Source organism: Spea bombifrons, chromosome 1 (assembly GCF_027358695.1).
Source record: "Spea bombifrons isolate aSpeBom1 chromosome 1, aSpeBom1.2.pri, whole genome shotgun sequence".
Lineage (NCBI taxonomy): Eukaryota > Metazoa > Chordata > Amphibia > Anura > Pelobatidae > Spea > Spea bombifrons.
The window spans coordinates 99841632-99855610 of record NC_071087.1 but is presented as its reverse complement, the minus strand read 5'-3'; the positions used below and the strand labels follow the sequence as shown (position 1 = coordinate 99855610).

General features: G+C 40.0%; 1 protein-coding gene across 1 annotated transcript in view; it reads left to right on the top strand.

Moving 5' to 3' along the window:
- Nucleotides 1–1767: 1767 nt before the first annotated feature.
- Nucleotides 1768–13979, top strand: part of DMRT1 (doublesex and mab-3 related transcription factor 1) — a 37157-nt gene continuing 24945 nt past the window's right edge. The window contains exons 1-4 of the mRNA XM_053466368.1: nt 1768–1989; nt 6263–6443; nt 8219–8224; nt 10577–10860. Coding sequence (XP_053322343.1) covers nt 1768–1989; nt 6263–6443; nt 8219–8224; nt 10577–10860 — 693 coding nt within the window. The remainder of the gene's footprint in view (nt 1990–6262; nt 6444–8218; nt 8225–10576; nt 10861–13979) is intronic.

Below are 13979 nucleotides of genomic sequence, written 5' to 3'. Positions count from 1 at the left end.
CATTCGCTCTGAAAAAAACCTCGTCTTATAATCGAGCAAATACGGTATATATAAAATGATGTAGCGATATCTCTGATAAGACATATACAACCTTTTGATTTATCAATATTCCAATTCAATGGTATCTTAGAAAAAGATACACATAGGTTTTCTCTTGCTCCCTCCATCACCCCCTTACTTCACCCCCAGCTTACTTTCTGGCTGTTTTTATATGTGAGGGCAGCCTCCCTTTTGCCACTTGGTCATGTAACATTGCATTACAATATCTGGAGAACATGCACAAGGAACTGCATACTGTCCCTGTTTAGTCCCTGTTTAGTCCCTGTTTGGGTCTGAAATCTGCCATTTTGTTTCCTGCCCAATCCTCTCTTGCTAGCGGCTCAGAACATTAAGTAGTTATGTGTTCTAAGTAATTTACATTGATAAACGTTTACAGTTTAATTTCAGTAAATTCTTTTTTTATTGTAAATTATAACTAAGTTATAAACCAAGGTTTAATAATGGGTTTCAAAATACCCCCTGTAAGTTGATCTCTGCTCTGCACGGGAGTTATGATGTCATTGTCAATTGCAAGAAGACTATTAGAGTGAACAAAACAAGGCTACCCTTGGCACCTTTGAATACAGATGCAACATCTAAGGCAAAAGAAACAAATCAACAAAAATACCATTTTTGTGAACTGGGGGAAAGTTGGAATTATCCATTCTACATTAACAAATGCATATGGTGTGAATTTCCTCAGCGCCTATACCTCTCACCTGCGATGGGCAAATTGCGCATCCCTGGGCTAAACCCCGATTATAGGCTGCACCCCCACTTCATAGACTACGGTATTTAATCACCCACACCTGCCTACCTTGGGATGGAATACATCTGTCACCATCAGTCAGCTGATTATAGCTGGACTGGTTTATTGTAGCATTGGCATACATTGCATAGGTGTATAGGGTATTCATTACAGTGAGAGTAACATTTTTGAATTCCTTGAGAAAGGGCTTAAACAGACCTTACTTGTTTTAAAGTCGCACTCTTAAAGGATTCAGTAAAAAAAAAGTTACCTTCCTGACGTATATACTCCCACTGTCACAGTTGGCAGAGTTGATTGTCTACAATCCTGATGCTAAAAGGGTCCATAACGTTCTGTTAGAAGTGAGGACCTGACCGTGTGTTTCAAGCACTACTTTTTTAAAACATTTGTTTTTTCTAACCTGTAATCCCAGTTGTAGTGTTTTTTTAGCGTGTAAATCTGTAAAATGTTGGATTAGGGAAAAAGGGATAGATCTGCTTCAAGATTTCTTCATGGTGTACACATAGGTTTTACTCTATGTATATGTGTGTGTGTGTGTGTAGATATATATATATATATACATACATATACATATATATATTGATTAACACCATCACATAGGCTTACTTAAGGCATGTAAATACAAAGGTTTAGGGTTTGAGAAAGGAGACACTAGATCTAATTGTGATGCTTTTTCTTGTGTACGAGTCTGGAGGATGTAAGATAGCTTTCCGTGGCACTTTTTCACTCCCTGTTACCTCCTCCTGGCTTTTCTCCCACACACATAACAGAGCGTTCCCCAATGTAACAAAGTGTGTCCCTTACGTTGTGCATGCAAACCAAGTCAGCATCACAAGACCAAGGCCAGCAATCACATTTCCATTACCAATATCACTACTCGTTTTAACATTGAATGTGGATCCCCATAACCTCTGTACCGGATCTCATCCCTGCAGGAGAATCCTCTCTGGCGCAGAAAGATGCCTAACACACAGGAATCATTCAGCAAGCCTCGTAGTTCTGGGCTGCACCATGCAGGTGGCCATGGAAAGAAATCCTCACGCTTGCCCAAGTGCGCTCGATGCAGGAACCATGGCTATGCCTCACCGCTGAAGGGACATAAACGATTCTGTATGTGGAGAGACTGCCAGTGCAAGAAGTGCAGCCTGATTGCAGAGAGACAAAGGGTTATGGCCGCACAGGTGAGAGGTTCAAACCTTCTGTCCAGTTCCCTATCAACGCCTGATTCCAGCAGATATATTTGGAGACACTATTTAATTGTAATCTGTGACAGTACTTTTTGAATTTATATGCCAGCTCAGTGTGTATTTGAGCCTTGAGGTTACAGAACAAAGTAGCTTACTTATCCAGGGGAATATAGGTATTCTCGAGCAAAACCAAAGAATTGTTACAAAAATGGGACATTATGTACAGAAATAAAACATGCCTTTATCATAAAAAAATCTGTATATTATATTTATTCCTCTGAAGGTTTAGTCACAATCAATACTTGCTTTTATGTCACAAGACAATTAAGCATTCCCTGAAAAAGTAGGAACAAGGGAAATGATTCAATTGGGAAAAGTTTTAGTACTCAACAGAAGTAGCAATGATATTTCTAATGCTGTATTTCATTATAAAGTTGTAGAATCATTAACTCCTTGACTGCTAACGACGTCATGGTGCCGTCGCTAGCAGTCCCAGTCAGGTGCTAACGACGGCACCATGGCGTCGCTAGCACTATCTTACCTTGATGGAGGTCTGTGGACCCCCATCACCAGCTACCCCGGCGATCTGCCCCTCATATTGAAGGGCATCACTGGGACCACCCGATCCGGCTGGTGACGTCGCGCGTAATGACGCGATGATGTCACCGCGCAACTTTATTGAAAACTGACAATTGTCAGTTTAAGAGGTATGGGGGCATGCTGCTTAGATGCCTGTATCTCAGGCATCTAAGCAGCTACAGACCCCCAACATATACCGTTGGAAAGGTAATCGCCTCACCTTTCCAACAGTATATAGATTGTAAAAAAATAGTAAAAAATATTAAGTTAAAAAAATAAAAATGTACAAAAAAGGTGAAAAAAATGATTTGGGGGTCTCTAAAGGCAGATAAATAAAGATCAAAATTGCCTAGAGACCCCCAAATTAAATTATCTAAACAAAAACTAGTTTAACTTTAAAAAAAAAAAGTTTAAGTATTCTAGCTAAATGATCACTGTGGTAGCCAATGTTATCACGGTGATCATATAGCTATGAAAAAGTCACATTCCCTTTTTAAAAATGGCCGATACAAAATTTTAACCCCCATGATCCCTTTGATCATGGGGTTAAATTTAGCCAATGGTAGAGGAAGGTAATTTTTGAAATCCTGATGAACTGCAAATATTATTAAAATCAGCCATTTCGCCTGTGCGGGACGTGAGTAACCATCTCATCGCTGGAGCGCCTTGCATTTTTACTGCAAAACTTATTTTTGCTGTAAAAGTGATTTTTTTTTCTCCCTTTACCATCATTTCTTTGGGATTGTAAGGGGAAAGAATGGTGTGTGCTTCTGCGAGTGAATGTATGGAAAGTATGGTGTGTGCTTCTGCGAGTGAATGGAGATATGAAAGGCGTATGAATGGTCAGTAATTAGGGTTGAAGCCTTGACGTGGCATTACTGCTCACGTAAGAAGTTAAATTATGGCACAAAAAATACACATTTGCAAAAACTACACCCCTTGGCACATCAAATGAGGGGCTGCATGTGTTTTTAGTACAAACCTGGAGTGCGCAAGACACAAATGAACATGTCGCTATGGTTAGAAAAAACATATTTTCTAGCCAAAAGCGACATATTCCATCATTATTTGTGCACTCAACTTTTGTCCTAGAGATACATGTAGCCCCTCATTTGAAGCTCCAAGGGGTGTACTTTCTTGAAATGTGTGCTTTATGTACCCTAATTTAACTTCCCAGATGTCTAGACCACTTTAACTTCAGATATGGCAGATTGGAGAATCTTGTTAAAAAAATTGTCTTAAAACATTTAGGGGTGATGCCTGCATTTAGACAGCTCTAGACAGCTGGGAAGTTACTTTATGGTACATAAAGTATATATTTTCAGAAACTACACCCCTTGGCGCATCAAATGAGGGGCTGCATGTATTTGTAGCACAAGACTGGAGTGCGCAAGACATAAATGAACTTGTCGCTTTTAATTTAATTTTTTTTTATTTTTAGAAGTGTGATATTCACTTATTTGTTGTGCACGTCAGATTTGTGATACAAATACAACTAAGACCTCATTTGCTGCAGCTGGGGGTGTAGTTTCTAAAAATATATAGTTTTGTTGGCATATTTTAACATCCGGGGCAGCTAGAGCTGTTTAATTGAAGGCAGCCATGCATTCAATTTAAAGATGTCTTTTGTGATAGTCTAATAAATTTAACTTTTAGCTATAAAATATTAGAAAAACACAGTCTACTGTTCTCAATTTCTGTTTATTTTAGACCGGTTACCTACTACAAATATTTAGCAAAAAAACTTTTGATATTTGAGTTTAGAAAAATAACATTACGAACTAGTTTTTATTGAGTCGGAAGTGAAAAATTACCGTATTTGCTCGATTATAAGACGAGGTTTTTTTCAGAGCAAATGCTCTGAAAAATACCCCTCGTCTTATAATCGGGGTCGTCTTCTAATCAGACCTCAAATAGAGGTCTGATTAGGAGACTAAGATCCAGATCCCCCGCACCGCTGCAGGGGACCTGGATCCTCCTGTCGTCGCCCCCCCCCCCCAACCACACACTTACCGGTGCTTCCGGAGGTGAAGTTGGCAGCGGGGGTTTGTATGCGTCCGTCGCAAATACCTTCCCCGACTGTCAGAGATCAGAGTTCCAGAGTTCCTGATCTCTGACAGCCGGGGAAGGTATTTGCGACGGACGCATACAAACCCCCGCTGCCAACTCCACCTCCTTCCGGCTGCCGCGGAATGAGACGTCAACCCGCTGCCCCGGCAATACAGCAGGAAATTGGAAGCACCGGTAAGTAAGTAAGTAAGTGTGTGTGTGTGTGTGTGTGTGTGTGTGTGTAGGGCATTTCTGGAATGCCTTACACCCCTATATGCCACTCTGGCACTTAGGGGGTTAAAAGGCATATTATGGGGCAGAGTGGCATATAGGGAGGTATAAGGCATTTCAGGAGGCAGAGTGGCGTTAAGGGGGCATTTAATAGAGCACTCTGCCTCCTGAAATGCCTTATACCTCCCTATATGCCACTCTGCCCCATAATATGCCTTTTAACCCCCTAAATGCCAGAGTGGCATATAGGGGTATAAGGCATTTCTGGAGACAGAGTGCTCTATATAATGCCTTTTAACTCCCTTAATGCCACTCTGCCTCCTGGAATGCCTTATACCTCCCTATATGCCACTCTGCCCCATAATATGCATTTTAACCCCCTAAATGCCAGAATGGGATATAGGGGTATAAGGCATTTCTGGAGGCAGAGTGGCACATAGGGGGTCAAAAGGCATACCATGGGGCACAGTGGCATATAGAGGGTTAAAAGGCATATCATGGGCCACAGTGACATATTGGTGTGGCAAGCCTGGGGGCAGATGTGCGTAACTGGGGGACAGGTTGGAAAATACAAGAAATAAAAACAAAAAAAAATATTTTTCTCAATCATAGCTTTTATTAAAAAAAATAGTTTACATGAATTAACATTTACTGGTAAAACTTTTTTCCTTTAGGGTCGTCTTATATTCAGGCTTTTTCTTTTTTTCCTAAGTTAATATTCAGATTTTGGGGGGTCGTCTTATAATCAGGGTCGTCTTATAATCGAGCAAATACGGTACATTTTTTTCCCATTTTTGGCTTTATTTTGCAAACCTAATGAGACATACACATATACAAATAGTATATTTGGAATCTGCTGGGTGTGCTGAAAAAAACAATATATGGTTTGTATAGTTTATTCCCAAGAAATTTACTTCTAAATGCGTTTAAACGTGAGATGCACCAAAATGCCGAAAGCCAGCTTAGCACCAGGGTGGGAAATGGCTTAGCAGCCAAGGGGTTAAATTGGGTAGAACCTTCAGAAATCCCAGTACAAACGTATTTCAATTACCTGTTTTAATATCGAATTTAGTAATACTTGATAAGAACTTGTTGATATGGACTACAATTTTAGAAATATTAGTGTATACTTACATTGGTTTGTTCATTGGGAGCCCTAAAGCAGCCAATCACTAGTGAGAATTATGGGCTCACAGAGGAGGAGAGGATCTGCACCTTTTCCTTAAAGTAAGTGCTTTTTGTGAAGAAATCGTATTAAATTTACTTTAACATGCATTCTGTCAGGGAGATAAAAGTATCTTGTTAATATACTGGTTACGTTTGATTTTGTACCAAAGTAAACATTTCCTAAAGCACATGTAAAAACATGTAATAAATAATAATCACTAATAAACACTTATTTTTCCAGGTTGCACTGCGAAGACAGCAGGCTCAAGAAGAAGAGATGGGAATAGCCCATCCCATACCCTTGCCCAGCACAGCAGAGATGCTGGTGAAGAGGGAGCAGGATGATGGCAGCTCCTGCTTACTTTTGGAAACCAATTGCACTCAGTCAACCAGTTCAGCTACCCCAGTGTCCAGTGGTTCAGGTACAGAGTAAAGAACTGGCACAATGTACTGTGCACTGCAAACAGTCCAGATATTAGGCTGTGCAGCTGAACTGTTTCTTCCTTATGTAGAAGTTATGTTATTGAAAACAAAGGATTGTGTATGCTGGTATTATAAATGTTGGGGAACTACACTGGAATCCAGGGGAATGATTCTACTGATGGATATATATTTAGTCATTTGCTTTAAAACTGCAGTGTTTAATTATGGTTTCTTATACTGTATTCAAGTGCCTGAGGAATCACCATGGTATCTGTGTTCTGAAAGGGTGATTGTCGCATTCACAGCTCTTAGGGTTGAGCTAAGTTCAACTATTTAAACTACTTGATCATGCTGGCAATCAGTGTGATTCTTTGGGAGGTATTTATTTGAACCCCTTCATTACCCGTTAGACATACAGGTACGTCCACAAAAGTTATGGCAAGGTTAGCCTTGGAACGTCATGCGTTTTTCACAACGGCAGGGACATCTCCCTGCCACTGCATAGGAAATCAGGGTGTCTATTGACACCCTGGAATTCCCCCTGTCCGCAGAAGCCAGCATTACTGGGTTCCTGAACACCGATTGTGTGTAATGTCAGTTGGTGCAATGGCCAGTACACCGTTACATAACACTTGGAGCAGATGAAAGTTCAGCAGACAAACCCTGCTGGGATCTCCGATTGCTGCCCCTGCTAGCTGATCAGTGTGATCAGTGCAGAGGAGATTGGAGGGAAGAGAGTGACAAACAACTGCTCAGTACCCAAAACCCCTTAAGCCAGGAGTATTAAAAATACTACTCTATAGGGTACTCTGGGCATAAAAGAATGTATGTGGGTAATGTCTGTAATCAGGGAATTTTTGCCAAACGTAAATCATTTCTCAAGTCATTGTTCATCAGTGGCACCTACTGTGTAGAAGAAAAAGCAACATTGTTGTTTTTTATTTTAGTATAGGTTTTTTCAAATACTAGAACAAACTATTTTGTGTGTGTATGTTTTTATGGTTTTGAAGGAAAACCCTATTTTTTCCAGAAAAACACGGACGTGCAATATATTTGGGAACATCAAACAGGGAAAAGCATAATTATAGGTATTATAATTGATAGTTCCCCTTTGAGTTTAAGAACATAACCAAGTCATTACTATATGACTTGAAATAAATTGCAATTATTTTCAATGACAAGTCTCAGCTGCAAAATTTAAATTATGACGCCATAACTCAAATGTAAGGCAGGTCTTGCTTCGTAAGATTACTTACCAGTGTTTACATGCATACATGGGATCTACAGCATTGTGGCCAATGATGCTTAATAGCATATGTGACGGGACGCCCTGTACCCCGACTGGGTACTCCCGCCATACGTTGCTTGCTCCTGCCAGGACACCAGCAATTAACCCCTTCAGCTCCAGACAGAACCAGCGTTGTAGAGAGAAGGGAGGACGTCGCTGCACCGGAGATGTGCTGACACTGTGGCAAGCCGAAGCTTAGCTACACAGCGTGGCTTCTTGTCCTTCTTTGCACATAGCTCAATATTTGCACTGAGCCCACCTCAGCCCAGTAGGTGGTCGCTATTGTAGTCTGTGGGGAGGATGGGAAACACCAGCGTTTCCCTGACGTTGGCTGAAACTTGCTGGATATCAGATCCAGGTTCAAATACTGGCTATGGAGCTCTCTGTCCTTTAAGTCCTGACCCAATGGAGAGTAACTCCACACATAAACTCCCTCCCGAAATGCAGGTACCCCAAATCTGTTTCCGAGCTCCACAGTCTCTATAGTCTCTGGTACATTGGGAAACGTGGCACTCCATACCAGGGCCCATAGTCTCTAGGAAGATGGCTGGCACTCAGGCACCTCAAGGAGCCCATGGCACGGAGGCTTCTGTGACAGCATATATATCAAAGAGGTTGCTGTTGGCACCTTAACTCAACACTCTTTAAATGTCTTAAGTCTTGGAGGGTCCCTGAGGAAGGGGTATCCTCACCCCATGTGCATTGGAGGGAGTAGGCAAGGCCACTGACCCGTTCCTGTCTTACATGGAATGCGGTAAATGAACTAAAGTGGGTTAAGTTTTACAAGCTGAGTTTCCTTTAAGTTTCATGTAGAACTCAGAAACTATAAACTCAACCCAGCGAAACGACGCTTAATTTCAGTAACATGTCCCAGAGATGAGCAAGAAGTCCGGGAAAATGATCACTTCAAGCCACAGTGTATACTGTAGAGGCAATAGGGAAATAAACATGCAGCATGGACTTTGGAGTGCATTTTAACATTGGCTGCAGTGTTTCTTTAATACTATTCATTCTCATTAATTTTTTTTAAAGCACCTTATAAAAAGCCAACTGGCTAATTGAAAAAGCAGTGTGTGCAGAGCTTACAATGTATAGAACATACAGTAAGTGCGTATAGAATTTCATAAGTATGAAACAGCATACCAGTTATTATAATAATGTATTTCTTGGCAAGGAGTATACAATCTTCTAGCAAGTCGTGGAAATAAAACTCAGCATTCAGTAGCTAACACTAGCTCATTGTTCACATTGTGCTGTTCCTTGGACATCACGAAAGGAAGGATATCATCAAGTGAGATAGCCCTCTGTTTCCCTGCAAGCCTTTACTCCCTTGCTGCCCATTTACTCCCTTGGTACAGCTCGGCTGATAGGACCAGCACCAGCTCACTTCACGCTTGCCTCAAAGGTCATGCAGCAGCCTTGGTGCAAAGTCACTCCCCAACCTCATAATCTGAAACATTTGAACATTATGTATCTCCCACAAGACAATGATGACAGGGACAAATTAGAAGCCAAATCCAAATATGACTCTATTACAGTTTACAGAGAACAACACTGTATTTTTACAACATGACAAATGTATATTTCATTTGAGCCCACAGGTCCTCAATAGTATGATATTATTTATTACAACTGGGGCTTTCTACTCCCCGACTCCATGTCTAAATATTTTAAATATATGTTGCGGTTCATAGCCATTGTACAGTGCTACAGAATATGATGGCCCCATAAAAAACAATAAATAATAATTTTGCATTGGCTCCAGTGCATAGTGAGGCATGCAGGCTGATGAATTCATTCCTTTTCTGTGAAGCAGACATGGTACTTAATGGGGGAATCCCTGGAAAAAGAAAAAAAAATATTTGAGCTTTAAATACAGTGCCATATGGAATAATGTAGTTTAGAATTTGAGTGAAGTATTATTTAATGTATTCTTTCCTATTTTACTTCCTTTATTGGCAGGTCTGTAGACTGCCTTTGTTGTCAGATATTGTGACTTTCACTGCACAATCACCAGACTGAGCTGATTCTTTATGGCAATGCTAATGAAGTCTGTTCTTCCATAAACATACCGTTTTCCAGAGGCAGTATGATAAGGAGTCAGTGTGTTTAAAGGTAGAATGAAATGGGTGGGAGATCACTTCTAAAAGAGAGACTTTCACTTGTATAGTTATATTTAGTGTGATATTCTGGGCCAATGACTACTAAGAGTGCCTTGACATGAGTGTATTACTCCCGCTGAACTTGTTTTCGGTGCTAGGATAAAAAATAAATTTGTTTATATTTAAAAAGCAAAGTACATTTTAAAACTATTTGATACATAAATTAAGTACAAAACAGCTTTTGCCACTGTGCCTGCTTGTGCATGATAGGAGTGTCATGAGTTGTAATTTCAGGTTTTCCCCATTCATTATGCATTATAAAAATGCCAAACCACTATCGGCCCTTCCTTATGCAGCGTGGTAACATTGTCTACATTGCTACAAGTCACCTAAAACATACTATTTAGTGAATGAACCCGAGTATTTTAAAACAGACAGTCTTTTACATTCTTCCTTGGAAATCAGTGTTATTGATTTCTGTAGATTACTGTGACGTCATCTGCTGAAACCTTCCAGATATTATCAACATTAGTCAGCCTATTTATTGCAGCAGCTACCTATTCACAACCGTGACAAGACTGAAAAATGTGTATTTTTTGGAAGAAATTGCTTAAAGTTCAAAGATAAAAAATGCTAGTAGTTCAAATTAAGTGAAAGGGTATGACATGTTTTATATTGTATCCCGAAGACGGATTGCACTGATTTACTGTTGCTGTAAGTTCTGTAATATTTTTTGTTGCAGACAGTAGGATGCACGTTCAGGATATTTCTTCTATCGCCAGTAGAGGGCACCTGGAGAGCACATCTGACTTGGTTGTGGACCCCACTTATTATGGAAATTTCTATCAACCTTCACTCTATCCATACTACAACAATTTATACAATTATTCTCCCTATCAAGTGGCTATGGCTGCTGAGCCCACAAGTGGAAGCGAATTGGGTGCAATAAGTGGATCAACTATGAAAAACACGCTGAGAAGCCTTCCAGCTGCATATGTCCCAAGCCACTCAGGAAATCAGTGGCAGGTAATAATGAAATGTACTGGTTTACATTACATTTGTTTATATAGTACCAGCATATTCCATAGTGCTGTGACAGTGGGATAAATGAAAATCACATACAATAACAAACTGGTACAAAAGTAGAAGAGGGTTCTACTCTTGCGAGCTTACAATCTAGTGGTTGAGGGGAAAGTGAGACAATAGGAGAGGACTGATTGGATGCGGATGAGCTGATAGGGCCCGGACGATCTGTAGAGTTTGTTTGTCTTTCAAATAGCTTGGTTAGAATTATGGACGAAAGTTTTAGGAGGAAAGGTTGTACCCTTCTTGAGAAGGGTGGGTTTTCAGAGAGTTTTTTGAAAGTTGCAGACAAGGGAGGAAGTGTGACAGAACGGAGAAGGGAATTCTACAGAATGGGTACATCACGATGAAACAATATGATCTCACTTCAAGCTGTTTGGGAATCCCTTTAAGTATCCTTTCCCATGTTACCCGGCCTGTTAGACTTGCTTCTACCTGCGGTCTGATTGCACATCACATCCAAGGCTATAATAAAGGCCTATTTATAAACCATGGACCTGCACCTGCAAATCTGTAGAGCCTCTATTCTAAGTGACACATAATGCAACTGAACAAATAATAGTTTCTAAATATTAAAACCTGGCAGATGGTCTGCTGTGCGGCTGACATAATGGTATTTTCTCAAGCATCACTGTGAAAACATGTTAATATATGAAGCCGTCCGTTCAAAGCTGGAGCCGTCCTTAAACCTCTAGCCGAGAGAGTTACTGAGGGTTTCTGCACGTTGTGTATTCAGTGCATGTATTTTTATTTTACCCTCTTCCCTGTAGCTGCTTGGCTAGAAAAAAAAGATTACTGCTCTTTAACGTCAAAAAGACTAATATCTTATGTATAGTCACTAAAATGAGATTGATAATCCTGAAATGATTTATTGCAGCTGCTTGCACAAAACACTTCATTGCAAAGGATTTATAAGACAAACCATTTGTGATAATGTTTATTCCAAATCCATGGCCAGGAATATAACCGTATAATGCCGACTGTCGTCGGGATTTGATGAAATGATTTTTAGCTCACTGCCTTTGAGAGCCACAAATGTTGAATTTGCATAGCATCCTTGGTTATCACCCTGACCTCTCTGTACACATTCTAGTTTTTGGAATGTATGAGTAGTCCCTGCCAGTTCCACACGCTGAGAATTCCCCCCGGGCGGCACATTTATCTAAGGAGCAGGTCTTTTTCTTGCACCATTTCAAGTCTGAACTTAAACACAGGCAACGGAATATAGGGAAGCCATGTCTTGCAAAGAGATGTCCGCTGAGCCTAGCTGGGTGTGATAATAAAATATAATATTTGTCAAAGTGGGCTGAAGACTCGGCGTGATCCATATAGCAAAATAATGCTAGTGTTGGAAAAGTCGGCTCCAATGCCATGATTCTATCGTGGATTGAGTCAGTTCAACCTGGAAGTAAATTGGCATTTGTTTGCGTTCTGCCATGGTTCTAAGCTTGACACTCTGAAAACTTTGTCCCAGGGGACACTACTTTTCTGTAGCAGAAGCAGGTAGATATTAACCCCTTAATGACAAAGCCTGTACATGTATGGGCTCAAATTGCATTGTTTTCAATGGGTTTTGGGACCGCCCATTGTCCTTAAGGGGTTAAACGGATGCTGACCAGGTTAAAATCTTAATGAGCTTTAAGTGGTTAGTTTGAAAGCTATAGGGGTGATGTATAAAGTTGCAGCAGCAGAAGTACACAAATGTGTGTGTGGTGTGTATGTGTGCGTGCGTGCGTTTGTGTACCAGCATTAAACAATGTACTTTTTGTATTTTAACTTCCAGTGTATGAGCAGACTGAGCATTAGGGGGCTATTCACTCCATGGCTGATCACATCCCAGAAGTTGTCAGTCTCAGCCTCCTATGTCCTGTTGAAGCATGGACAGAACAATTCTGACAACTCTATACAGTACTGTGCAAATGTTTTAGGCAGGTGTAAAAAAATGCAGTCAAGGCAGAATGCTTTCAAAAATAGACATGTTAGTTTATTTTTCTCATTCGTTATTTATGTGTTTATAAATTGTTCTAATGCATGGAACAGCGCTGCGGAATCGTCCGGCGCTTTATAAATAAATGTAATGTAACAAAATGCAACGTGAGTGAACGGAAGAAAAATCTCAATCAACGTTTTGTGTGACCACCCTTTGCCTTCAAAACCACATCTGTGTATCAGATGTAAGAGTGCATGTATTATAAATATTTAGTACCTGTCTTTTTCTGCGTATAAAAATATAAAAGATTAACATTAAAATACGGAAATTGCTTGAGTGAAGGAACATGCATGGCAAGCTAACCGGATAGAGTTATAGAATAGTATTATGTTGCCCTCAACCCTATCAGATTTATGCTAAAAGTATCATAATGTTTCTGACAACTCATGTGTGACATAAATAGAACCTATATATCTCCTAGGAGAATGTAATATAAGAGAGGTGGTTTTTAAGCAATACTGCTGATAGGGCTATATCTCTTTGGCGTCAAGGTACTTTTGAGATTCTGATGGCAACATATTGTTTATGGGTCAGTGCTTTTGTCTAAAACAGTAGCTTGGAACAGAATAGCAGAGGTTAATTAAGTGTGTCTATCAAGTTGGACAGATATAGATGTCTTCTCTAAGAGCCAAGCCAGCATTTGCTATGATTCACACCCAGTGTCGCGTTCGTCTTCAGTTTTAGTACCGCAGGACGTGCTCTTAGATTCTAAAAGACTGCCAGAGTGCTTTTCTGTAGTGTTAAACTAGAAAAGTTCTGTAAACTAGAAAAGTTCTGCATTAGTTTTGGTCTTTAAAAGTGGGCATGTCTAATTTATCCTCTTCGTGACAAAGGCTGGTTTTATTTTTTGTACCCTTTATGACAATGGTGTTTTTTTCAGAAGAAGGGCTTTCTTTAGATGACATTGTTTTGATTGTATCATATTATTTACTATTAAAAAAAGTATAAAATATGGTGAAAAGTATAGAAAAAATGAACTTTTAGTTGAAAAATATTTTACTCATCTATAATAGGTATTGAAAAAACCTGCTAAATAGATTCTACTATTCGTCCTGAGTTTAGAAATACCCAA